This window comes from Scyliorhinus canicula, chromosome 5 (genome assembly GCF_902713615.1).
Source record: "Scyliorhinus canicula chromosome 5, sScyCan1.1, whole genome shotgun sequence".
Lineage (NCBI taxonomy): Eukaryota > Metazoa > Chordata > Chondrichthyes > Carcharhiniformes > Scyliorhinidae > Scyliorhinus > Scyliorhinus canicula.
The window spans coordinates 115655657-115681928 of NC_052150.1; the positions used below are offsets into that span (position 1 = coordinate 115655657).

Below are 26272 nucleotides of genomic sequence, written 5' to 3' on the forward strand. Positions count from 1 at the left end.
GTCTATCTACAGTTTTAATCTACATCCGGGCCTTATTCCCCCCAATTCTCAGCTCCATTTAATTTAATTATGGCCAAGTAAACCTTTTTGTTTCTGATCAAACACTTCACATTCACTTGCAATCAAGCATGATAATGTTAGAATAATCGAATAAGATTGGAAATTGCTCTTGGCCACACAGTTCTAGCTAAGTAAACAATAGCAAGGGCATCTGAAAAGCATCTTTACCTGCCTTGATGGCACGCAGAAATACATTTTTCACTGGAATGCCTCATACGTGAGTCTTTGACTTCTGTTTCCGATGCTAATGCTGCCGTTGGGAGGAGAAGCGGAGCTTCTTGAACGTCCACTCGGATATCTGGGTTTCGGGGTCACAAAGGATGGTGGGGCAGAATGGGGATAAACACACAGCAGCCCCCAAAATGGTGCTTCATTTTTTTAATGGTAGCAGTGAAATTTTGAATGTTATAATATAAAACCATCAAATGATGCACTTATTTTGAGTTTTCAACAATTACTAAAGCTACACTGTCCATTTCTGGGAAATATTTCTGAGAAGATAATTTATGATAATAAGGGTACAGAAATAAGGCAAAACTGGGAAATACAGAAAGCACCATCTGTAAAACATTGATTTAAAATCAGTAGTGTGCTTTTCCCCCTTTATAATTTTCCATGAAATCACCTTTTCTTTTCTGTAGAATAGCATGTATGGAACGTGATCAACATGGAAGGTTTCAGAACTGCACTGCTCTCACTTCATTCTTTTATAGCTTTTCTGGTTTAAAAGTTAACCTCTGAATGGGGGCGGCGTGGGTGGTGCATGGTTTTGTATTCTACATATGCATAGCTTTCATACTAAGTGCGAGTCATCAAATTTAAATAATTGGTTTACACAAAAATGAGAATTATTGCTTAAACTTCTATTTGAAATCCCAATTCAGTTGGAAAGTTTCTTGAATGCTCCACATGCACAAAACCTCTTATTTAATGCTGAGAGTAAGCACTGCCGCACTTCGTGTTTGCTGCATAGAGGCCAGTCTATTCCAACGCAGAACTAAAGCTAGTCTGTACCTTGCAATTAAATCATATTTGTGATTCCCTTCATATTAGGAAGGGAACTTTCATATGTTTCAAAGCACAGATTTTCACATCAATACTCTTAGAACAGATAAAGAAATATTCTAGGTAACGTTTTTGTGTTGGTGTACAACAAAGGGACAGACACAGTTAGCCTCAATGGAGAGTCATTTAGAAGCTGCATGAATCCTGTCAATTACGAATCAGTGCAAAGTGGTTTGAGTTGCTCGACGTGTAAGCAATGGTATAGAACAAAGAAAAGTACAGCACAGGAACAGGCCCCTTGGCCCTCCTGTACCGACCATGCTGCCCGTCTAAACTAAAATCTTCTACACTTCCGGGGTCCCTATCCCTCTATTCCCATCCTATTCATGTATTTGTCAAGATGCCCCTTAAACGTCACTATCGTCCCTGCTTCCACCACCTCCTCCGGCAGCGAGTTCCAGGCACCCACTACTTGAGACCATTTCATTTGCCGTGACTTCCCAGAGTATACTATTGATTCAGCCTAAAATAGCTTGTGAAAAAGCAAAACCAAAAAGTCCAAAGTTAATGAAAACCAAGAGATAAAAATGGAGAACAGAGAAGATAAAATTTTGATTGTTAAAGTTGGGAAATAATATATTGGAGACAGAAGGGCAACTTTGTGAACGGCTTTTAATACAACAGAAGCCGCTTTCTTCAATTTTGGTTGGCAGAATTCCAGAGCGTAGATTTCAGGATGCAGCTTGGCTCTGTGGTTATGGTCATTTCTTGCATAATATATATTAAACTTGACTGTAAATACATGCAAGGAGTAGAGTATCAGGAGTGTTTAATCAGGGGTTTCTACTAGTAGCATTAACAAAACAAAAAGGGGGGACAAAAAAAAAAAGGAGGCAAAGGTCTACAGTTCTCAGCTGAATAATTGGCACTGGTCTATGACTACCTTCAGATAGAAAAGAGCTTCGGTATCACCAGAAAGCCACATCACACTACTGCTACAGACAAGCTGAGAAATAATGCCCTTCTTTGTTTTCCAGTTGGGCATTCACATGGGCCAAATTATGTTTATTTGAAATTTGTTAAAGTCTGTCCCAGGAGGAGAAGGTATGACTTTACGTTTTCTGTAATTTTCTCGAAATTCTACTTTTTAAACATTCAGTTAAATGACTACTATCACAACAACATGAGATGTCATAAGTAAATTCTCAAACCTTTTCATTTCTTTCAGGGTTCAATGAACGTATCCAGGTGACTCCAAGAGCTTACAGCATTGTCAAAGAAAACAGATCTCAGGGCAGCACAATGGCGCAGTGGTTAGCATTGGACTATGGTGCTGAGGACACAGGTTAGAATCCCGGCCTTGGGTCACTGTCCGTGTGGAGTTTGCACATTCACCCAGTGTCCGCCTAGGTTTCACCCCCACAACCCCAAGATGTGCAGGTTAGGTGGATTGGCCATGCTAAATTGCCCCTTAATTGGAAAAAAATAATTGGGTACTCTAAATTTATAAAGAAAACAGATCTCACTTGACTGCAACAAACCTTCTATATTTCACTTTTGCGGGTATGGGGGAAGAGGGCAATTTTCCACCCCAGTCTTTGGCAGATGGGAATGCGGAGGGGGCAGAGAATTGGGGGGTGGGGGAAGAGGAGTCCTAAATTGGCTTTTATGCCGACAGCTCTTCCTGACCCCACCCCCTGCTAGTGACATAATGGGGTTCCACCATGCAACAACAGGAACCCAATTTGAATACATTTTAATCTAATTAGTGGGCCTCCCCACTGTAAAACCTCCCACATTAAGAAAGTCCCCCCTACACCTGCAGGATGACATCACATCAATGGATTTACAACAGGTTTTTAAAAACGGGGAACTGGCAACAGAGCGCGTTAGTGGTGCACAGGTAAGTACAATCCCCAGAGGGAAGAGGATCATGCCTGGGCAGTATCCTGTCACTGTCTCCTGCAGAAGATTGCAGGTTCCATGTCCAATGGGGGGGCTGGTGGGAGGAGGTGGGGTCCATGCCCGTTGGGGGGGGGGGTGGATTCCATGGGGGTGCTTCTCTTTTCTATTTTTATCCTTTTTACATCAGGGACCGCTTCAGGAGCCGAGGTTGCTGGCTGGTCAGGCTCTTTCTGAGCCCACCCCCTTCAGTGTGATGTCGTGGGGCACGCCCTTTTTTCTGTCTAAGTGTTTAAAAATATGGCGGGAGCAGTCCACACTTCGCTTTTCCCGCCCAAGTTCACACTTTGGCGAAAAATGAGAAAATTCTGCCCACAAAGCAGTGATCTCTTCCACATTGGATAAAGTCTTAAGGGCAACTTATTTTTTTTATTAACAGAAGTAGCAGAGGTGTGTTTCGTGCTGTGAAACAAACCAGTTTATTAATTTAACATAGACAACACAATGTTAGTTCACAATAATATTTCAAGCTCAAGTTAAAAATTAGCATGTCACATACTGTTTTTCATGAAATGCTTTCCAATATATTATATACACAAGAGGATTGTGCCATATTGAACACGTTTTACATATTGTCTTGTTATTTCTTTCAGCAGTAATCCTCTTATAATAAATATACATTTATATCTGACAAATTCTAGCATTTCCCATGAATTGACGGCTACTTGTTCAATCTAAGACAATTTGAGGCATAAGAATTTAACAGTAGATTGTACTTGAAAGCTAATGCCCGTGCTTTTGCAAGCTTATGTCTTGGATGGTGGGTCAAACTACAAAGCAACTCAGTTAATATCAATACCTACAAATACATACACTTACGATAAATCACATTAAAATAATTTCAATACAATAATGCAATCCAGAACATTTATTAACATAAATTGGATTTCATGAGGTGGAGGGGGTAATGTCTGATTCAACTTCGATAATCTGTACACAAGACTGACATGCATACCATCTGTGTGTAAAGGTTGAAATACTAATGCATGCACAACACGTAAGGGGATCCTGATCCGGGGTTCCATTATCTCTGCATTCACCCCTGTCAGCAAGGGCACCATCTACCAACAAAACAAATGCATATGTGACCCAGTTTCCTATGCAGATGTTTATTGCCAGCACTACTTTCACCCATTCTCTGAATAAATTATTCCCAATCTTCTGCTTTCCATTTCATTTCAGAGCTATTCCTAACTCCCTTTGACTCTCATGTAATGGCAGATTTAAACAGTAAAATTTGACTTCTGTACAGTGGCAAACATCCTTAAATATACTCAGTACGATTTTGTGGGTATTAATCACCAAAAAGTATTTGTCTCCCGTGTAATTTTCAATTCATGGAGCTGGATAGAAGGTTTTGAAACCTTTGTTTTTCTAACAGCTATGCAAAAACAAATGTGCTCCCCACCAACAGTTCCTAATTACTCTATATCCAATGAAAGCGTATCTATTATTGAATGGTTACAGCTATATCTCTTCCATTATTAAATTTTTTTGCAGACATTATAAACTAAGGAATAAGCAGAATATACCCGGGGTGGGTTTCTCCGACCCTCCGCACCAGAATCGCACCTGGCACGGGGGCAGAGTATAGCCGTTCACGGCGGAAATCTGGCGCGACGGCAGTTCCTCGATCTCCGCGGACCCGCCAGTCCCGCACGTGCGATCGACGCGGCGTCGGTCGGGGGCTACTGGAACAGGCCCCCGTGGCGATTCTCCGCGGTCAACCGGCCGAACTCCCGCCGACGTGTTTTACATGTGGTACCACCTGGCGTGAACTGGGACCCGCGGTCGCAGTGGCGGTCCTGGTGGGGGGCAGGGGGAATCTGACTCCAGGGGGGCCTCAGCGGTAGCCAGGGCCCATGATCAGGGGCCACCGATCAGCGGGCCATCGCAATCTGGGGGGGAACCTACCTTACTCCACACAGACCCGCTGTGTGGCTCTACCATGTTGGCGGCACCCACACCGAGGTGGGCCGCCGTGCGCATCCGCGGACCCGCTTGTGGCCACCGTGCGCATGCGCGACGCACGGTCTGTGCAGAGCTGTGGGACGAACGGCAGGTCCCTGCTAGCCCCCTGGAAAACGGAGAATCACCCCGGACGTTCAAAGAAAAAGTCCGGAGTGATTCTCGCCTGTTTTCCGGTGGGTGTGGGGATATATTCCCAAAAGGGGAGAATCCCACCCCCTATGCCTGTCTCAAAACAGAGACTTTTGTTTTAAAGTATCTGCAATTGAGAGAGAGAAATACCATCAGTGCAGGGGTTTTTCAGGAGGTGGCAGCCATTTCTGGATTTCCTGGCAGAACGATAGGAAAAGGCCAGCAGCAGCAGCAGCCCGGGGGGGGAAGGGTTATTTCGTTGTTTTGGACCGGAGGGACAGGCATAGTTGTTCTATGCTAATGGCGGGCATTGATTTATTTATTTCTCTACGTATACACGGCCCCCCCTTGTCAAAGGGGCGGGCGTGTGTTTTGTGCGAATGGCGGGTGTTAATTTACCTCTTCCTTTGTGTATGCGCGGGGGGTGGGTACTGTTTTTTCTTTTTTCTGTTCTTTGTAAAAAATAAATTTTACTTTTTGTTGTTGATATTTTATGAAAATTTTGAATAAAAATTATTTTTTTAAAAAGAGAGAAATACCATTGTGAGGATTCCTTTGAAGCAATGTAGAAATTGCTATTCTTATCAACAGGATTCAATTGCAAGTCACCTGTTCACGGCTGAAGATCTGTTGGATAATCTGTTGGAGGTTCTTTTTACTTGCCTGATTCAATTTTCAGACAGGCCTTTAAATAGACATCCAAAGATGGGCAGGTTAGGTGGATTGGCCATGATCAACGCACGGGGATTCTGGGGATCGGGTGGGGGGAGTGCGCTTCGGTAAAGTGCTCTTTCGGAGGATTGGTGCAAACTCGATAGGGTGAATGGCCTCCTTCTACACTGAAGGGATTCTGTGGACCTTTGCCCAAAACAGTGAGTGGTGGCTGCTCACATGCAGGAATCAGATCCTAAGCCGGTTGCAGGGCTCCCAATTACATTTTCTCCCTCCGGTATTAAGTAGCCTAATCAACACTCCTTAAAGGCACCACTGGAAGCCACTCCGAAAAGATTATTCATGTTATTCCTGGCCCCACAAGAATCTTTCATCTACTGCAACCTATTCTCACTCCCTCTAGATTTTAACATTTTAACATTTTTTTAATCCCTTTCTCAGAGTTATCAAGATAATGCGCAGGGTGGACAGGGCGAACCACTAATTCATCTCCTTGCTTGCTCCAAAAATCAATTCAATTGAATCCAGTTCATGGTCTCCACAAGAGGGATATACTACATCCAAGTTGAAAAGAACAGCTGATTACACCTGATCTCACACTTGATTTTAGACAAAAGGCAGTGTGTTCTCGCTCCCTCTAGATTTACTCCCCAACAATCTGTTCACTGGGTTTGTGAAGAAGCTGATCAATTTTTCATCATACCAAAATGGTCAGGTGTAATGGAGCACTGTCTTAGTAGTGCATGTAGCACTACTGTTGTAGTGCACCATCAGATTAAAATGTGGCTTGAACTTGGAAATGGTTCCAGAATCTATGGGCTGCTGTCAGAGACATATAATTATCTATTTTGGACCAAACTTGAAAATCTGTAGAATTCTATTGACAGCTGGTCCAGTCAAATATGGGATGCTGCTCAGCAAGAATTCAATCTTGTTCCCTCACTTTTCTCCAGCGCTCCAGTAAGAGGTACAGATATGTCACTTGGAATTAGTATCAACTTAACTTTTACACATTAAAAAATAGAACTATCAGGCAAGTTATTTTATTTCCCTATTGTACAAGTACAATCCTGCACTTGCCAACTCTCCACAATGCGAATCACTAGTTCACCATGTCAGGAATTACAGCCACAGACCTGCCTGCCAACACACACAGAATAGGTTGTAGCATTCCAAAAACTGGCTCTCAAGTAATACGGCAGACAGAAAGGTAATTCAACTTCATCAGTGCGAAATATTGCATTGATGTAGACGAATTTCTCAAGAAAGATAATCAACCAACAGTGTGCTGTAGCCATTGAGTGACTCAATATGCAACCACATCAGTATAGATAAGTGGATTTTAAAAATAAAGAAAACCCATGAACTGGTATGTTCAAAAGCTGGGATGGTAACATGAGTCATAGTGATCTTGTGCTGAATTCCACGAAACAATTCCATTAACAACTCAATCAACATACAGTATTATGATGTGACCTTTTTGTCTATTGCACTCAACCGCCAATCTTCATCAACGAAAGGGAGCCCAACCTTTGTCAAGCATGTAAAAAACATTTTGATGAGATTTAATGCTGCCGGTACCTGGGACAGGTACATGAGGAAGATGAAAAGAGTAATATTGAAATGGTATCTCGACATAACCTTGGACATTGTCAATATTGGTCTATACAGAAAGGGAAGGAAAGGGAGAGAGGAGGCAAAGCAGGAACAAGGGAAGGGGAAGTGGGGGAGGAATGAGTGGAGGGCAGGTAGGGAAGGAATGAGGAGAGAGGAAGTAGAAGAGGAGGAGGGAAAAAGAGAAAAAGGAAAGGAAGATGAAAGGAATAATACTACAGGTCGTAAAGAGTCTATCTTGTTACAGTCTGCATCTTATATTTTTGTCACTGATTAGACCATGTAATTATCTCAGTCATGTCAAGTTATTATGAACTTCAATAGTATTGAGTCAAACAGAATAGTCTCGTGAAAGGCACTGATTAAATATTATTGGTGACCCCCCCCCCCCCCATCTCCTCAGGGTACTGTCTTGCAACTGCTCCTAGATTATACCATGTGAATTGTCTAGAATACATCAGCAAATGCCATATGTTAGTTGGTATTTGTTGGGGGAGTGCCATCCAGAGAAAACAGAAAGAAAAACAGGTTTGAGCAGTATAGCTGTCATGGACCATAGTATACATGGTTGTTCCAAAGCACACATTTGTTCTTGCAAATCATATTTCACTGGAGCACATTGCACAACCAGCCAATTCCAGAGGGCTGTTTAGCACAAAGAGAGGAGAGGTCCCAGACTGGTTTCCGCAGGACATGTTGGAAGGCTGTGGAATACATTATCCAGTTTTCACACAGCTAAACAGGCTGGTGCCAGGTTATCTAATTAGGACCACACAGGTGGAAACGATTTTGCGTGTCGCTGTGAAAAAGTCAAGTTTTAAACTGCAAGATGGGCCCTGCACTATAGTTGCCTAAAGGTCAGGCACCAAACGTAACGAGTGTAATTTTTAGGATCACCTACTGTTGCAAAATATCTGGGAATACTCTGGAATGTTATTGAGGCACAGTGAATTCCTGGATTTACCAGAGAGTATTGCTTCGCCCTCAATAATAGCAGAGGAGTAGGTGACCCACCCACACAAGGGCTGCACAAGCTCAATGCAATATCCTCTACCAACCTGATGCCAGACTCCATGCTCCTTGAAAGTCACAAGAGGCTGCCTGATGCACTCGGCATCTCTCTGCATGACAGTCAGTACTCACTCCTGCATGCTATTCCATCAAGGTCCTAATTTGAGTCCTGTGGTGTTGAACTCATTTGTGATCACTGCTCCTGTGAAATGGCAGATGAGCTAACCTTCCACCCTGGGTTGGCTGCAGCCCCCAAGAAATGTGCAGTGCCAGTTCTGGAGCTGGTGGCTGACTGTCAGATCAAGTAACAGACCTCCTCATTAGTGCTGTGCTGTTTCTCACTCGCTCCTACTGGGGCTGCAGTGCTTGGGTGTCTGAAAGCAGGAGGTCGGTGAGGGAAAGGAGATGGGTGGGAAGCAAGAGTCCCATGGTCACATCATCAACAGCATGTTCAGCATGCCAGATAGCAGGATGAGGGAAAGCTGGGAGTTGAAAAGGGGCATAAGACAGGAAAATGTTAACATCCTCAAAGTTCTGAGTGATGCTGAATATCACGTCGTAGCAGACTCCATGATGCTGAGAGTCATCCCTTTTGTTGGACTCATGAGATACAGGAGGTCTTTTAACCTGCTGGTTCTGCTCTTCTCCCTCCTACTGTGTTCCAATTTGTACTGCAAGAGAGAAGACAGAATGTCAGTAATTATGTGGTGCTGTGTTTGGTTGATGTTTCTGCCAGAAATGAAGAGTTGGTGATATGTGCAGACAGTGAAAGCGGTCTGTTGGCTGGCAACAATGGTAGGTTTGTGAGGGTGGGGTGGCGTGTGTAACTGTTAGGAGCGAGACTTCAGTGCCAGGGAGTAGAGCTAGGGGTACGGGTGCATTGCAAAGTCTGAGGAGGTTGGTGCTGTGGTGGGCGGAATAGTGTTAAGATAGATTCACTGACCATGACCACCCACAAGGTAATTTAACCTCTTGTGGCATTGCTACGAGGTGCTCAGCTCCAAATGCTGGGAATTGACACCCCGGGCTACCAGTTTCCACTCCCTACTGAGGATGGTTCTAGAGAATCTCCTGAACTCCATAGACTATGGAATGTCCTCTTGCCCAACTATATCACTAATGCTTCCAGTGCTGAATGCATCATTCTGGAAGAATTTCTTTGCTCTGTTATAAATTCAAGCAATTTTATTCAGTAAATCATCTCCTTTAAAGGAGACGATGTAGAGACGCCGGCGTTGGACTGTGGTGGGCACAGTAAGAAGTTTTACGATGCCAGGTTAAACTCCCTAGTGTTTCAAATCACTAGCTTCTGGAGTACAGCTCCTTCATCGGGTGAGTGAAGAGTTGGTTTCCACAACCACATATATAGACAGTCAATGATACAAGACCTCTTTAAAGGGGGGGAAGACAGCCTTTAAGAAGGCCAGGTTGGTGGCATCATTTACTCTCACAAAGTTGTTTGGTTCTTGTTGAAAACATAGACAGACAACAGTGCTAGGAGGACACCAGCAGCCAGAAACCTATGCAGCCTGACACTACAATTCATGGTAGCTAGGTGAGAGCATCAAGTATTTGGGCTAGCCTCCTCCATTGGAGCTCGTGCACACAGGTTGCAAATCACAAACTCCATGCCTAAAAAAAAGGCAGACACATTTTTAGCCCAAGAATTCCCAAAACTAATGCTTCAAGAAAATGAATTTGTTAATATAGTCTACAATTGGCGTTCCTAAGGAAATGCATTCAGAGTTCAGTGCTTCTAAAATAATTAATTTATTCTAGGCAGGTTGACTGCTGATGGTATTAGCAAATTGAACATTTAATTACTTTTGACCTAGAAACAGTCATACAAATAACAATTATACAGCATCTTATTGGTAGAGTGAAGGAGCAAGCAACACACAAGGGACCAGCACTAGGAGAACAGGTTCTCAAAGGGTTGGAAAGTTGGAGGAGGTTACAAAGATAGGGAGAGTCGAGGCTACGGAAAGGTTCGGACACGAGGATAAGTATTATGAAAAGAAGGCATTCGGACACCAGGAGCCACTTTAGGTCAGCGAGCAAAGAGATCATGGAATGTGGCGATTTAGGATACGGGCAGCAAAGCTGAGCAAGCTCAAGTTTTAGGTGTGGAAGGCGAGGTGTGGATTAGGAAAGCCTTGGAATAATCAAGTCTGGAGAGAAACTCATCAATGCTCATGTCTATTGAAATTATTCACAAATTTTGACAGTGACTATCAAATTAATTCATCTGACGCTTTCACATAGAACATTTCCTTTCCGTTACTATTCTTAGTTCATAGCAGTTAATATGAGCAGTACGGTGGCATAGCAAGAGAAACTGTCAACACACTGAGCTACAAAATGCTCAGTTGTGGGTTGATAACCAACATTTTCCAATGGCTAGTTTTCGGATCTTGGTCTTAACATTGTAGGAAAGTCACAGAGAATCACACTGAGGAGCTTTGATGCACTTGCAGGCAATCCAATATAGAGAATGCTTAAGAAAACATGATATAATTGCCTTCTTGTAAAGGCTTGGCAGGTGGTGGGATGGGAAAAGGAGAAGAGTGGGAACCAACAAAAAGGGCGAATGAGTCAGCCAGGACTGATCTCTTGCACTTTCTAGTAGTCAACTCAAGAGTTGGCAGAAGCCTGGGAGAGAGAAAGAAAAGAAACATTTCATAAGACTTAAAGACTGCAACAACTCATGGAGTGACAAACATTTCTTTTAAGATAACTTTCCATAAACTGACAAAAAGTAAATAACTTTTCTCCCCGAACTATTTCTTAAATTTTAAATCATACTCATAACACATAGAAACTAGGTGCTGGAGTCGACCATTCGGCCCTTCGAGCCTGCACCGCCATTTAATATGATCATGGCTGATCATGCAAATTCAGTCTCCCATTCCCACACATCTGAAGATATTACAACCCAGCTTCGGTAGTCTGTTCAATAATCTATATCTGACCAAAACAGCCTCACCTAAAATTTCCCAGTCTGTTTTACAAAGAAACAAAATTAGGTTGGCTGATTTTATGCTGCGTTCAATAGAATTTCTTGCCATCAATGTTGCATCATGAAAAGCTGCAGAGGATCATATAAAATTATATTTTATATATAGCAACTAATTTTCATTACAAAGTAACCACCTGGTTGAAAAGGTACCACAATTTTGTTATTTTCTTGCATTTTTTGAAACAGTCCTGTAACATTTAATGTTTACAATTTGAGTCAGTCTAGACTGATGAATGTTCAGGCTTGCCTTCTCCTACAAGTCACTATATCCACTTTAACCCAGGGAAAACTACTGACATAACCATTAACTGTGAATTAATATTGTATGCAGGGGTAGAAAAGGAAGTTTACATTAAAAGAGAGATTTTTTTTTCAAATTATAAAGCACCTCATTGGATGGGATTGTCCATGTCAGAAGGCAGATTTTGCTGGAATGAGACACATCACGATAAGACGTTTTTGATTTTATCATCTGGATATATTGTTAATGTCACTTGTGCACTTCTCTTTACATAGGAGGGTGGCATGGTAGCACAGTGGTTAGCACAGTTGCTTCACAGCTCCAGGGTCCCAGGTTCGATTCCTGGCTTGGGCCACTGTGCGGAGTCTGCACGTTCTCCCCGTGTCTGCGTGGGTTTCCTCTGGGTGCTCCGGTTTCCTCCCATATGCAGGTTAGGTGGATTGGCGATGCTAAATTCCCCTTAGGTTAGGTGGGGTTGTTGGGTTACAGGATAGGGGGGAGGTGTGGGCTTAAGTAGGGTGCTCTTTCCAAGAGCCGGTACAGGCTCGATAGGCCAAATGGTCTCTTTCTGCACTGTAAATTCTATGATTCTATGAGATGTGCAATACAATAGTTTGCTTTTACTCCAATGTCGTGAAAGTAATTTATATTGCCTTGACTTACGCCATGTGATTGACAGATGGACAGAGCTTTTGTTGACATTTAGCATATAGACTAACAGACCATCAAGCTTGCTCTATTAAGTAAATGGGATAACTTTGCACCCATTGATGATGCTATCTCCGGAGAGAAGCAAGAAAATTCAGGAAAATATGCAGTTAAGCTCCAATGGCTCAAACAAGAGTGACTGATGTCCATGAACTGTCAAAAGTTAAACTAATTAGCAGCTTATCCCTATAACTTGCAACATTTTCCTACATCATCCGCAACTATCGAGATGGATGATGGTGTTGAATCAACGAATAAAGAACTGCATCCTTACAAAAAGGAAGATGAATAGCTTCCTGGATGGGAGACTCTCAGGCTGGCAGGGCTGATCCAGTGAAAAGATGGTCAGAAGCTGATATTCCAACATGCAGATCTGTCAAAGGATGAAACTGTACAAGAAAGGCGGGGACAGCAGCAAACACTTGGTCCGATCATAGTTCCTGCATCATTCATTATTTCCCTAGCTTCATTTAAAGGGAACAGTGAACTTATTTTCCCCCAGCCCTCAAAACACATTCCAGCAGCATTTTACCCCATGTTTATAATCTTCAAAATTAAACATATATATCAATTCAGCAGCAAAATATTGCGGATACTGGAAATCTGAAACAAAAGTCAAAATCCTGGAAGTACTCAGCCAGTCAGGCCGCATCTGTGGAGAGAAACAGGTCTATGCCCTTCATCAGATTCTGATGCTGAGTATTTCCAGCATCTTCCATTTTTATTTTGGTCAACATTATCCAGAACACCTTTAAATAAATGTTGATTGACCTTGGTTCAAATACGTTCACAGTTTGTTTCGGTTGGAATAAAAAAACTTTTCTAATTTTTACCTTGACTCAAACTTGTGACTTTTGCATTTGCATTCTTGCACTTTTTTGGTCAAGTTACTGCTACATTTCATTGCTGTAAACAACATGCGATAAGGGATGATAAGTAAAGTTTCCATATTCTTTTCAAGAGTGCTAGCAAAGATGGTGCAAAAAGCAGTTGCTGGCATTAAACCAGAAACACAGACTTGTGTTCAACTGTGATCAATCCTGTTCTTTGAGACAGATGATTGTTTATTGAATGAACCAGGGTTCTGAGGTAGATGATACCTACTTTGTTGTAGATGGGACCATCACAGATGGAGGGAGATGCTTCCACAACTCATTCATGTAAATACAAGCACAATACAAGCAGTTGAACTGCAACGATGGGCAACCATTTTAGGAAAACCGTGGAAACTCAAATAGCAGATGAAATACTGCTTTGCTATATTCTGCAATTAGGTCAAATTGCAATATTTTAAAGTTGTCCAATCGGCCCCCTGGCTGAGATTTCCAACCATATTACCAAAGGTTTGGGCCATTCCCAGAAGCAGAGTCTCATCAGAAGTCGCAATCCACTATAAATCGGCAAACAGAATTGAAAACACCCCACTTGAGACCAGTGGTGCAGTTAAACACTCAACCAGATTCTTAATGCCATCACTAAGGTACATGCATGTCTGTATAACTGAGCTGTGGCTTCTTCCTGGGATCTGCTCCAAACACACTGCCATGGTTTCACTAGCATTGCAAGGAAGTGAACACACAAGAGTAAACAAAAGTCTGCCTGGTGAGGCTTAAGATTTCACTGCAATGAAGATGGAGGGAATATAATCTAGATTAATATGTGAATGGGGACAACTGGATGAAAAACTGGCCATAACCTCGGCTAAAGGTTATGCATGAAGTATAGTTGAGCAACTTGACTTTCGAGAAGACACATCTCATCTAGCAGTTAATATCTTAATTAAAGAAAAGGGGAAATTACAAGAAAAAGAAAAAAAACGAATGAAACTGATCACGGGATTCAAGGAAAAATGCAAGACTCAAGCATAACTAGGAATTTGAAGAATTGGTTTAAATTTAAACTTTTAGATTCTCCTCCGGTATACAAGGTTGCTGGATCAAAATCCTGAAACTCCCTCCCTAACAGCGCTATGGGTGTACTTACATGACATGGACTGCCGTGGTTCAAGAAAGCAACTCACCAACAGCTTTAAGAGCAATTAGAGATGAAAAATGCTAGCCCAGTCAGTGTCACACACATCCCATGAAAGAATAAATGAAAATACTTTATAACGGGTGTTGGAACCAACAATTCTACAGACACGTGCTTGTAGGATTAGAATAACGGTTTTAATATACTTAAAACAGAGCCAGCCTGTTAGCCGTTGAACTTTCGATGAACTGGCCGGCTGATCCTGTGGCACTGATCTTTATACAGCAGCTCCCGGGGGAGGAGTCCTGGGTGGAGCCAAGGGAGAAGCCCCTTACAACTCTCAAGCATTTCCAGAGCTACTCCACCTGGAGGTCAGATAGTGCAACTGCACTTACAATATAGACACATGTATAGACAGGTTATAATCCGGTGTGAATCACATTCACCACATTCACCCCCTGTGAAAAAAATCGAGTCCAGCGGGGGTGGTGGCTCACAGAGTTAGTCTGTCCGGTGGACGAATTGTTCTTTTCGATCTGCGGAGCACCGGGGTTGCAGCCTCTTGCGGTGGCTGGGTGGGTGTTGAGAGCTGGGGTACGATGGCAGACTCCGGGGCAGGTCTCGTCCGAACTTTATACACCTCTGGCTTGACCGGAGACTGGGGGCGCTAGGGGCGGGCTGGTTCTGGCGCGTGGAACCGGTGGGGTGAGCTTGCGGGATCGGGGGCGCGAGGGGGTGGCAGCATAGGGAACGGGGTTGGATCCAGCGGGTGCCAGGTCCCGAAGGGATACTGTGTCCTGGCGACCGTCCGGGAACTCCACGAATGCGTACTGGGGGTTGGAATGGAGGAGGCGCACCTTTTCAACAAGGGGGTCAGTTTTGTGCCCCCTGATGTGCTTCCTCAGGAGGACCGGGCCTGGTGTCCTCAGCCACGCCGGAAGTGAGACTCCCCTGGTAGTGCCCCTAGGAAAAATGAAGAGTCGCTCGTGAGGGGTTTGATTTGTAGCTGTACAGAGGAGGGATCTGATAGCGTGGAGCGCGTCTGGGAGGACTTCTTGCCATTGGGAGACTTGGAGTTTTCTAGACCGGAGGGTCAGCAGGACGGTCTTCCAGACCGTTGCGTTCTCCCTCTCCACCTGTCCGTTCCCCCTGGGGTTGTAGCTGGTAGTCATGCTCGAGGTGATGCCCTTGTCGAGCAGGTACTGACATAGCTCGTCGCTCATAAAGGACGAATCCCGGTCGCTGTTCATGTAGCTGGAGAAACCGAACAGGGTGAAGACACTATGCAGGGCCCTAATGACTGTGTGGGAGGTCATATTGGGGCATGGAATGGCAAAAGGGAATTGGGAGAACTCGTCGATGATGTTGAGGAAATAGATGTTCTTGTTAGTGGAGGGGAGTGGCCCTTTGAAATCGATCGCAAGGCGTTCAAAGGGCCTAGAAGCCTTGACCAGGTGGGCCCTGTCTGGTCTATAGAAGTGCGGTTTGCACTCCGCACAGATTAGGCAGTCCTTGGTGACCGCTTTTACCTCCTCATTGGAGAAAGGCAGGTTTCGGGCTCTGATGTAGTGGGCGAGCCGGGTGACCCCTGGATGGCAGAGGTCAACGTGGATGGCTTTCAGACGGCTGATCTGCGCGCTGGCGCATGTCCCGCGGGATAGGGCATCCGAGGGCTCGTTGAGCTTCCCCGGTCGATATTTAATATCGTAACTACAGGTGGAGAGTTCGATCCTCCACCGAAGGATTTTATCATTTTTTATTTTGCCCCTTTGCGAGTTGTCAAACATAAAGGCAACCGGTCGTTGGTCGGTGATGAGGGTGAACCTCCTACCTGCGAGGTAGTGCCTCCAGTGACGAACAGCCTCCACGATGGCTTGTGTTTCCTTCTCGACTGAGGAGTGTCGGAGTTCTGAAGCGGAGAGGGTACGGGAGAAAAATGCAACGGGCCTCCCTGCCTGATTCAAAGTGGCTGCTAGAACTACCTCTGAGGCGTCGCTCTCAACCTGAAAGGGAGTGGATTCATCCACCGCCCGCATTGCTGCTTTGGCGATGTCCTCCTTGATGCAGCTGAAGGCCTGGCGTGCCTCAGCAGACAGGGGAAATCGTGTGGCCTTAAAGAGTGGGCGGGCTTTGTCCGCATATTGAGGGACCCACTGGGCGTAGTATGAAAAGAACCCTAAGCACCGTTTGAGGGCCTTGGGGCAATGAGGGAGGGGGCGCATGTGGTCCGGGTCTGGGCCCAGGAGTCCGTCCTCCACGACATAGCCGAGGATGGCCAGTCTGTTTGTGCGGAAAACACATTTCTCCTTGTTATAAATGAGATTTAATTTCTGTGCCGTTTGGAGAAAACGGTGGAGGCTGGCGCGTGGTCCTGCTGGTCATAGCCGCAGATGGTAACATTGTCCAGATACGGAAACGTGGCCCGCAGCCCGTACTGGTCTACCATTCGGTCCATTGCTCGTTGGAACACCGAAACCCCGTTGGTGACGCCAAAGGGAACCCGGAGGAAGTGGAAGAGGCGCCCATCTGCCTCGAACGTCGTGTAGTGGCGGTCCTCCGGGCGGATTGGGAGCTGGTGGTATGCAGACTTCAGATCCACCGTGGAAAATAGCCGATATTGGGCGATCTGATTAACCATGTCTGCAATTCTGGGGAGGGGATACGCGTCTAGGAGCGTAAAGCGATTTATGGTCTGGCTATAGTCAACGACCATATGAAATTTTTCCCCAGTCTTGACGACCACCACCTGAGCTCTGCAGGGACTATTACTGGCCTCTATGATCCCCTCACTGGGCAGCCGTCGGACCTCCGAACGGATAAAGACCCTGTCTTGTAGGCTGTATCGCCTGCTGCGTGTAGCTACTGGCTTGCAATCTGGAGTGAGATTGGTGAAGAGAGGAGGGGGGGGGGGGGGGGGGGGAGATACGCAGCGTGGCTAGGCTGCAGATAGTGAGTGGGGGCAGGGGCCCGCCGAAGCTGAGGGTGAGGCTTTTGAGGTTCCACTGGAAATCCAGGCCTAATAAGAGTGGCGCACAGAGGTCGGGCAGGACGTAAAGTTTAAATTTTGAATAACTAGCACCTCGAATTGTGAGCGTAGCGACGGTGCATCATAGAACATAGAACAGTACAGCACACCTTGGATTTGGACTGAGTGGGAGCCTGAAGCGAGGGCGATAGTTTGGCTCACCGGGAAAATACAAAGCGAACAGCGTCTTACCAGTTCTGGATGTATAAAGCTCTCGGTGCTCCCGGATTCAAAGAGGCATGGCGTGCTGTACCCGTTGATCTGGACCTCCGCCATCAAACTTCGTAGGTGCTTGGGGCGGGATTGAACCAGGGTTCGTGGTGAGTGCCCAAGGAAGTCGTATTCTTCAGATGAGCTTTCTGAGCATGCCGATGCAGATGGGGTCCGTGAATCGCACGTGGTGAGCGGTGAGGAAGATGGCGGCCCCCATGAGTCACACGTGGCCGGCCGCATGGTGGGGGTTTGCCAAGATGGCGGCCCCCATGGATCGCACGTGGCGGGAGGGGGCGGAGTCGGTCATAGGCCGCAGCGTTTTGGGCCCTGTGGGCCCGCTGGTGTTGGGAGCAATTTGTTCTCTCTGCAGGGGAGTTAAAAACTGGGGCCCTTTTCACGAGGCACACTCAGGCATAGTGGCCTTTCTTCCCGCAGCTGCTGCAGGTCGCGGATCGGGCTGGGCAGTGCTGCCGCGGGTGCTGGCTTTGGCCACAGAAATAGCAGGCTGGGGCAGCTGAGTAGCTGGTTGGAGCAGCAGAGTAACTGGCTTTGGCAGCACGGTAGCTGGGGGGCCGTGCGGCACAGGCCTGGGGGACTGTTGGTCGGGGGTCCACGATGGGGTCGCGGGGTCTGCGGGAAACGACGTGAGGCTGCGGAAGGAAACATCCATAGTGGTAGCAGCCTCCACAGTAGTGTCTAAGTCCTGGGCCCCCTTTTCTAGCAGTCTTTGACGCACATAGTTAAACCTAAGGCACGCTACGAAAACGTCCCGCACAGCAAGCTCCCTATGCTCAGCCGCGGTAACGGCTTGATAATTACAGTCATTGGAAAGGTTGTTCAATTCCCTTACAAATTCGGCAAGCGTTTCTGTAGGCCGCTGACGGCGAGTTGTAAACACGTGGCATGCATAAACTTCGTTAATGGGCCTAACGTACATTTTGTCCAGTATTGCCAGCGCTGCGGTGTAAGAACCGGCCGGATTCAGCTGTGTGGAGATTCTGTGGCTTACCCTAGCGTGCAGTAGGCTGAGTTTTTGTTCCTCCGTTGTTCCAGCGGTGCTGGCTTTTGCCAGGTAGGCTTTAAAACATCTCAGCCAGTGGGAAAACATTTCCTTAGCCTCTGCATCCTGTGGGTCGAGTTCTAGGCGTCCGGGCTTGAGGGCTGCTACCATGATTTCTTCGACTGTTTCCTAAGTATATTAAATTGTTGGAACCAACAATTCTACGGACATGTGCTTGTAGGATTAGAATAGCGGTTTTAATATACTTACAACAGAGCCAGCCTGTTAGCCGTTGAACTTTCGGTGAACTGGCTGGCTGACCCTGTGGCACTGATCTTTATACAGCAGCTCCCGGGGGAGGAGTCCTGGGCGGAGCCGAGGGAGATACCCCGTACAACTCTCAAGCATTCCCAGAGCTACTCCCCCTGGAGGTCAGATAGTGCAACTGCACTTAAAATATAGACACATGTATATACAGGTTATAATCCGGTGTGAATCACATTCACCATAACAGGGACTGAAAAGTAGCCAATGTAACACCACTATTCATTCATAAAGAGAGAGGTTAAACCAGGTAACTGTAGATCAGTTAATCCATCATTATCACTGGTCAAACTGAGCAAAGAATAATCGAAGATCAGCCAGCATGGATTTGTTGAAGACAATTCAAGCTTGATAAATTTGATAGATATTTTCGATGAAGACTTCTTTTATGGATAAAGGTAATGTAACACATGTTGAACATATGGATTTTCCGGTGATCGATAAAATGTCATAGGAGCCTATTTACAAATCTTCAGACCTGTAGAATGCAAATAAGCATAGCAGCAGCGATACAAAGTTGGTGAAAAGACAGGAACCAAAGGATTACAGTTAATATATGACTTTTGGATTGGAACAGGATTGGAAGTGGTATTCTAAATTCAATGCTATGTTCATTTTTGTTCTTGATGCATAAAGGTGATATGAACGCATGCACGTGGAACACTATCATTGTTCAGTCAAGACACAGAGGTTTCAACAAATATTGAGGCAGACTGTAAAAAAATCAGAGTGAAATAGATTAGTAAACAGACAGATTTAATTTAGTGCCGAGAAGTAGAGTGTGATGCATTTTGGAAGGGAAAATAAGAACTAAAGTGGCCACTCAATATAAGGAGTGGAGGAACAACGGCATAAGTCTTAGAAGATTTAAGTGAAAATATTTAACTTCCTCAAATATTGACCAAAGAAATTTTGAATTTTACAAATAGAGGCCGAGTGTACAGCAGCAAACAGGTCATAGTACGAGACAAAGGTTGGGTCACAATTAGAACAACGTGAGCTGGTTTGGACCCCATATTGTGGTAAAAAAAAGTTAACCATAGACACCAATCAGTATGAATTCATTAGGATGATGCCAGGGAGAAGAAACTACAGCAGTAATATGGGAGAAGAGACTGCGATCATTTCAACTGGAGTAGAATATTCTGAAAAAAGGACAATGCTGTATCCTCCAGTTGAGGGATCAGTGACAAGGGATCATCCATTTAAAACTTTCACTAAGAATGAGGGAACAAGGTCAGAAGAAATGTATTTATGTAGTGAATTAAGTTTGGAACACTTAATCACAGGGCATACCCTAGTCCGTTGCTACCACACATTTAAAATTAGAAATAGGCAACATAAAGCTCTGTAGGGAGAGATAAGGGCAGTGAAATTAGTTTTAAATTGCTCTAGCAAAAAGCAGACTGGTCTAATTGATTTCCTAATGCTTTGTATAATTATACGGCTCCCGTAAAGTTGTAAGTGAAGGAAACCTTCAATAATGTTCGACGTGCAAGGTTGCAGCACAATTGTAATGGATTGAATAGCTCAACATGGAAGTGGATGAGAAAATGGCTGAAACTGAGGGTTATGGTTAGCCAGGTTAGATTGGCTGAGGAAACAGCAACACCTCTTAAAATCTGAGGTCACCATGCTTAGTTGTACACGGCTCTGATCATACTATTGAATAACACAATAACTATTTTATTTAGCATCTTTAACACAATGAAAAGTATCAAGGTGCTTCACTGGGGCATTATCATACATGATATGACATTGAGCCACACATGTTGACATTAAGGCAGATGACTAAATGCTTGGTCAAATGGCTGGTTTTATAAAGTGTATCAAAGGAGGAAAGTGAGATAGAGATAGAGAAGTGGAGAGGTTTGGGGAGGAAATTTCCACAGCATAATTCACTTCTGATCACTAAGACAAAAAGGAAACATCAAACCAGGGACCCGAGTTCGATTCCCGGCTTAAATCACTGTGCGGAGTCTGCGCATTCTCCCTGTGTCTGAGTGGATTTCCTCCGGGTGCTCCGGTTTCCTCCCACAAATCCCAAAAGACATGCTTGTTAGGTGATTTGGACATTCTGAATTCTCCCTCAGTGTACCTGAACAGGCACTGGAGTGTGGTGACAGGGGGATTTTCATAGTAACTTTGTTGCAGTGTTAATGTAAGCTGACTTGTGACACTAATAAATATTACTATTAAGTGCAAATGATGCAAACAATGACTACTGGGTTTGTTCCTGGTCTAGAAAAATAAGTTCTGAGGGAAGCTTTGATACATTGAGAATGAAAGATGACCTAAAACAGGTTTACCAAATACCATGTGGATTAAATATATTTATCATCAGCACAATTTCAAATTAAATTATGACTGCAGGACACAGGGACAAATTATTGAAAAGTATATTAAGGGTTAATTTCAGGAAGCACTTCTGAAAATAATAAATGGTTTTCTGATTAGAACGGGCAAATATCCTGGAGCCATTCAAGAGGTAGCTAAATATTTAATGGTGACCATACGTGTCCACAGAACAATGAGTTAAATGAGAAAAAAAATGGTTTCTCCTTAATTTGTATTTATTCATGTTTGAAATGGATTTCTATTAAAGGGAACCAAAGAGGAAAGAGGTTGAGAATAAATATAATGAAGGACAAAAGAGTCCAAAATAGTATGGTCTAAGCAAGTTTTACAGAAACTTACCCCAGGACAGTGAGCAAGTGAGATAATGCACTTGGGAAGGACTAACAAAGCAAAGGATTACACCATGAATGGTAGGACCCTGGAAAGTACTGAAGATCCGAAGGACCTTGGAGTACGTATCCACAGATCCCTGATGGCAGGACAGGTTGGTAATGTAGTTAAGACATCAGGGATACTTGCCTTTATTAGCCAAATCATAGAATACAAGAGCAGGGAGGTCATGGAGAAATTGTATAAAATGTTAGTCAGGCCACAACTGGAGTATTGCGTGCAGTTCTGCTCATCACATTGCAGAAAGGATGTGATTGCACTGCGGAGGATGCAGAAGAGATTTACCAGGATGTTGCCTGGGCTGGAGAGTCTGAGCTATGAAGTAAGATTCAATAGACTTTGGTTGTTTTCCTTGGAGCAGCAAAGGTTGAGAGAGAGGACTTGATAGTGGTATGCAAGATTATGAGAGACACAGATAGGGTGCATAGGAAGGCACGTTTTCAATTAGTAGAGGGGTTAATAACCAGAGGGCCTAGATTTAAGATAAGAGGTAGAAGGCTAAGAAGGAAATTGATGAGAAACTTTTTTACCCAGAGGGTGGTGGGAACCTGGAACACAATGCCTGAAAGGGTGGTTGAGTCAGAAACTCAAGTAACATTTAAGAAGTATCTAAATATTCACTATAACCTCCAGGGCTATGGGTCAAGTACTGGCAAATGGGATTAGTCAGATCTTCATTGACCGGCGCAGACACAATGGGCTGAATAGCGTCCTTCTGTTCCGTAAACATCTATGAAGATGCTCAACAGGATAGGTGAAAGAAAATAGAATGACAGAGGGTAATGAGAAGTATAAGAGAGCCAATGCGCAAAGTGTCAGAAATAAAAGTTCAGGAACAGGTTGCATTAATTCGAATGAAGGGTGGACCTCATGTTGCCACCTTGATTAAAACTTGGCTTGATTAAATGTTTCAGCTTAACATTTTCAGACGAGATAGAAAAAAAAAGGAGCAATGATATTAATTAAGGGCAAAATAATAGCCATAAAAAAGAGTTTGTCTGGATTGAGTCAAGAAATAATGTGGGGCATGTAACCTCACTGGGAACTGGGACCATGAGGGATTAAAAAAACAATTAGGTGGTTTGCAGACAGTTTAGAAATGCTTGCAACAGTCATAGTTCTAACAGGGAACTTGGACTAACCTATCTGGACTGCGACAAAATAAAATTTGAGATCAAAATGAGGATGGTTTCTGGAAAGTATTGAGGATTGGATCTGTAGAGTATGTCGCATGTTTGACGAAGAAGGATGCAGAGCTAGATTTGGTTGAGTAATGACACAAAAAAAGGTATGATAGTGAACTGTCAGAAATAGTGGGAAATAATGACAAACATGTCATTAGTTTCAGATTAGAAATTAGGTTCATATCGTAACCTCATATTGAGGTTAACTCCATTCCTCAAAGTTCCTTATATTTGATTAACTTCCCAGTTCATGAAGAAACTTCCAAGAACTATTTGAATTCCTGAGTTATTAACTCTCAATTTGTCTCTGGATTTTCAAATCGCACCAGTAAAGATGGAACATTAAAACAGAGATATTCCGAACTACAGCGTTCTGAAAACACCAGTCTGTGCTGCCAAATCTAGACTTCTCCAGAGCCTTTATAACCAATTTAACCTGCCTCTCTGCAGGTTTCCTTATTCTCACCATGACAGCTGGTGCTGCTACAATGGCTTTAGACTTGACTTTATTAAAATTAAAACGTCTACATTTTGAACAGTAACAACAGAAAGCTGATGGAGAATTACTGACAGAAAGAGTGGGAGCAATTATGGTACAGGAGACCATGAGGCAAACCTTCACCTTCCCCTCACAGGTGGTAATGTAGTGGAATGGATCGTCCATGTGTCTGTTATAGGAATCTCACTTCACATCATTTCAATAGGATAAAGGCCATGCACATTCTACATGTCATCTGCTCTACCCAATTATATTCCCAGAGTTCAAGACAAAAATTGGCAACCATGTTTTCCACTCCTCCCTCACCTCGTTATAAATCCAGAACGCACATTGTAGTTTCAAGAATCTGAATGCAGGCACCCAAATGCCTGGCATCAAAAATCTTTTGTATTGGTACCTACAAAATCAAATCTTAGATATTTGCAACACTTTCTAACAGCGAAACAGGATTTGGCATTGCCCTCTTCACAGTAACAATATTTACTCCCACCGATTGTATAGGACAGATATTGTTCATTTTGTCAGGTAGATACTATTAAATGACCATGCAGAGTGATAGAATAACCTTAGTGCAATTTATTTATTTGTACTCTGTACTCAATGGATTGTTCTCTCTGTATCTTTAAATAATGGATGGGAGGATTAACCCATGTAATATTTTTTAGTAAAACTCACACCAATTTAGGCAATAGTACTTTCTGATCATGTGTTCAGGTGGCCAATGGGAAGCAAAATCAACGCCAGCATTCGTAGATTCATTTTGAAGCCTACTCTCTCACCTTTTTCCCTGTCATACTGAAGGTCTTCTGCTGAGCATGGGCTTCCTTCCTGAGATCCAGTCGGGTAGAAAGGGGAGACGCATGGTGAGTGGCTGCTGCAGCTACTGCTGCGCTCTTGGACAGAGGGTGTCTGTGTGTCAATACTGCGAGTACTGCTGCTGCGGTAGATGGAAGGGAAAGGTGCCCGGTGGCCATCAGGAATCTCCAGGGGCTGGAACATAAATGTACAGTGTTACTTTATTATAACACCAGCAGCAAGGTCAATGCTAATCTTTCCACTGAACTCAAGATTATAAAGCCTCCATGTGCAAGAACTCACGGGTTGAACACTTAGAGTGCCTTAAAGGGAGCATACTTCCCAAAGACCTAAAACTGGCAAATTAAAATTTGTTACATTTACTGTCAAAATAAAATTCAAAGATGCTAAACTACCCTCAAAATTATGTGACTTTGTATGAAAATAAGGCCAAAGCAGAATGCACTGAAACACAAACAGTGTTTGTTGCCTTACTTTTAATGATTATTTCACAGAAAACCACAGATTGATGCAAACATAAATGATGGGATTTCAAATAAACACACTCAAAGAGCCTGATATGATACAATTCAACTGAACATATCAAGACATTTGGCTAGAAAATAAAATAAATCAGGATGTATTTTTTGAACTGTGCTGGTCTATGTGCGAAAGAGATATCAATGGTTCAACTCATCTACAGACTTTTTGCTTTATTCTATAGATATATCCATGGACATTAATTTCTTATACTTCTGCCTTCAAAAGGTCTCAGAAATGCATTTCATCAGAAATGCTCGGCCTGTTTAAAAGATAAATGGGATGGAACACTATACTGCTAATCTCATCATGATCTGTAAAGCAACTTCAAAAGGAACCACACCAAATTTAGAATGCAAGTCAATATTGCTAATAATGCAGTAAATCCCATTTGACACTGAGTTTAGGTAAATGTTATCCTTTAGGCCTTACGGCATCTTCTTGCTTGTAATACTCATTGAGAGCATTGGTGCCAATTTTTCACTGTATCTTATTCAAAGGTTTCCAGGCAAACCGAGTAACATATTAAGACTTAATCAAGTCCCCTTCCAAATAAACCCTGTACATTACAACATCTCAACAAAGGTACAATCCATTTCAGCAGGTAGCCCCCATTAGCCAAAACGTAAGGACATTCATTTTAAGTGCATTGGAAAATCAACTGGTGTCCAAGAAACATCTCCATGAGCAGAAACCAACCGAGTTACAAATCCTTCCGCCCAATGCTGTGGTTGTGCATGATAGCGACAATAAAGTGAAGCAGTCATATGCAATGCAATTTCCAGTCTTAGCCCCAGAGGGCAGAAGTGGTTTATTATTTTAATATAAAGCATTTTTATCAATGTGGTAAAAAAGCAATCAAATCCATTTTGATCAATAAACTATGATATGGCAGGAAGATATCTATACATACTCAAAATTGTAAGTACAATGAGTGACATCCAGAAATGCAAGCAGATGATTTGCAGCAATTCTCCATAAAGCCGGGGTCATTTTATTTTACTACCACAATTAGTTAGTCCAAGCTTAATATCTTTACTCATTTAAAATTCATTGAAGTTGAGAAAGCTTTAAAATAGAGATATTGTTAAAAGTAAAACAAATCACAGTAGTGTCAACAATAGTCTACAATTTAGACTTTTCTGCTAAAGGATTAATCCTGGAAGAAATTAGAGTTTGCATACTTCCTGCTCTCTACGTAAAACACAGCTTTCATGTATTGTTGATGAGCTAGCTTAAAGTCTCAAAATAGATGAAACTACTCAGATGGCGTTACTAGACTTCTCAAAAGTTCCTCGTCCAAGCTTCACTACTATGGAATGGGGAAACATCATTACATTGGATCCCGGTATTTTTTAAACCAACAGAAGACTTTGAAAAGTGATTGTGATGGGGAATTATCCTTCCCTAGAGAAGTCATCTCTCGAGTGTCCCAGGGAACTGTGCTGGGATCTTTACTCTTCTTGATATACATACATACATACATACATAAAGGACCTTCTCAGCCAGTTTAAAAAAAAACAGGGTGCAACTATTTGCAGGTTGCGCAGCTTATCAGGAAAAACTCAAGATCATATCAGT

General features: G+C 43.5%; 1 protein-coding gene across 3 annotated transcripts in view; it reads right to left on the reverse strand.

The window, feature by feature from the left end:
* LOC119966193 (glucocorticoid-induced transcript 1 protein-like) overlaps positions 1-26272 on the reverse strand; it is a 252601-nt gene that overhangs the window by 18709 nt on the left and 207620 nt on the right. For all 3 annotated transcript variants that reach the window (XM_038797519.1, XM_038797521.1, XM_038797520.1), the window contains one exon: positions 24136-24346. In XM_038797519.1, the coding sequence (XP_038653447.1) occupies positions 24136-24346 (211 nt within the window). The remainder of the gene's footprint in view (positions 1-24135; positions 24347-26272) is intronic.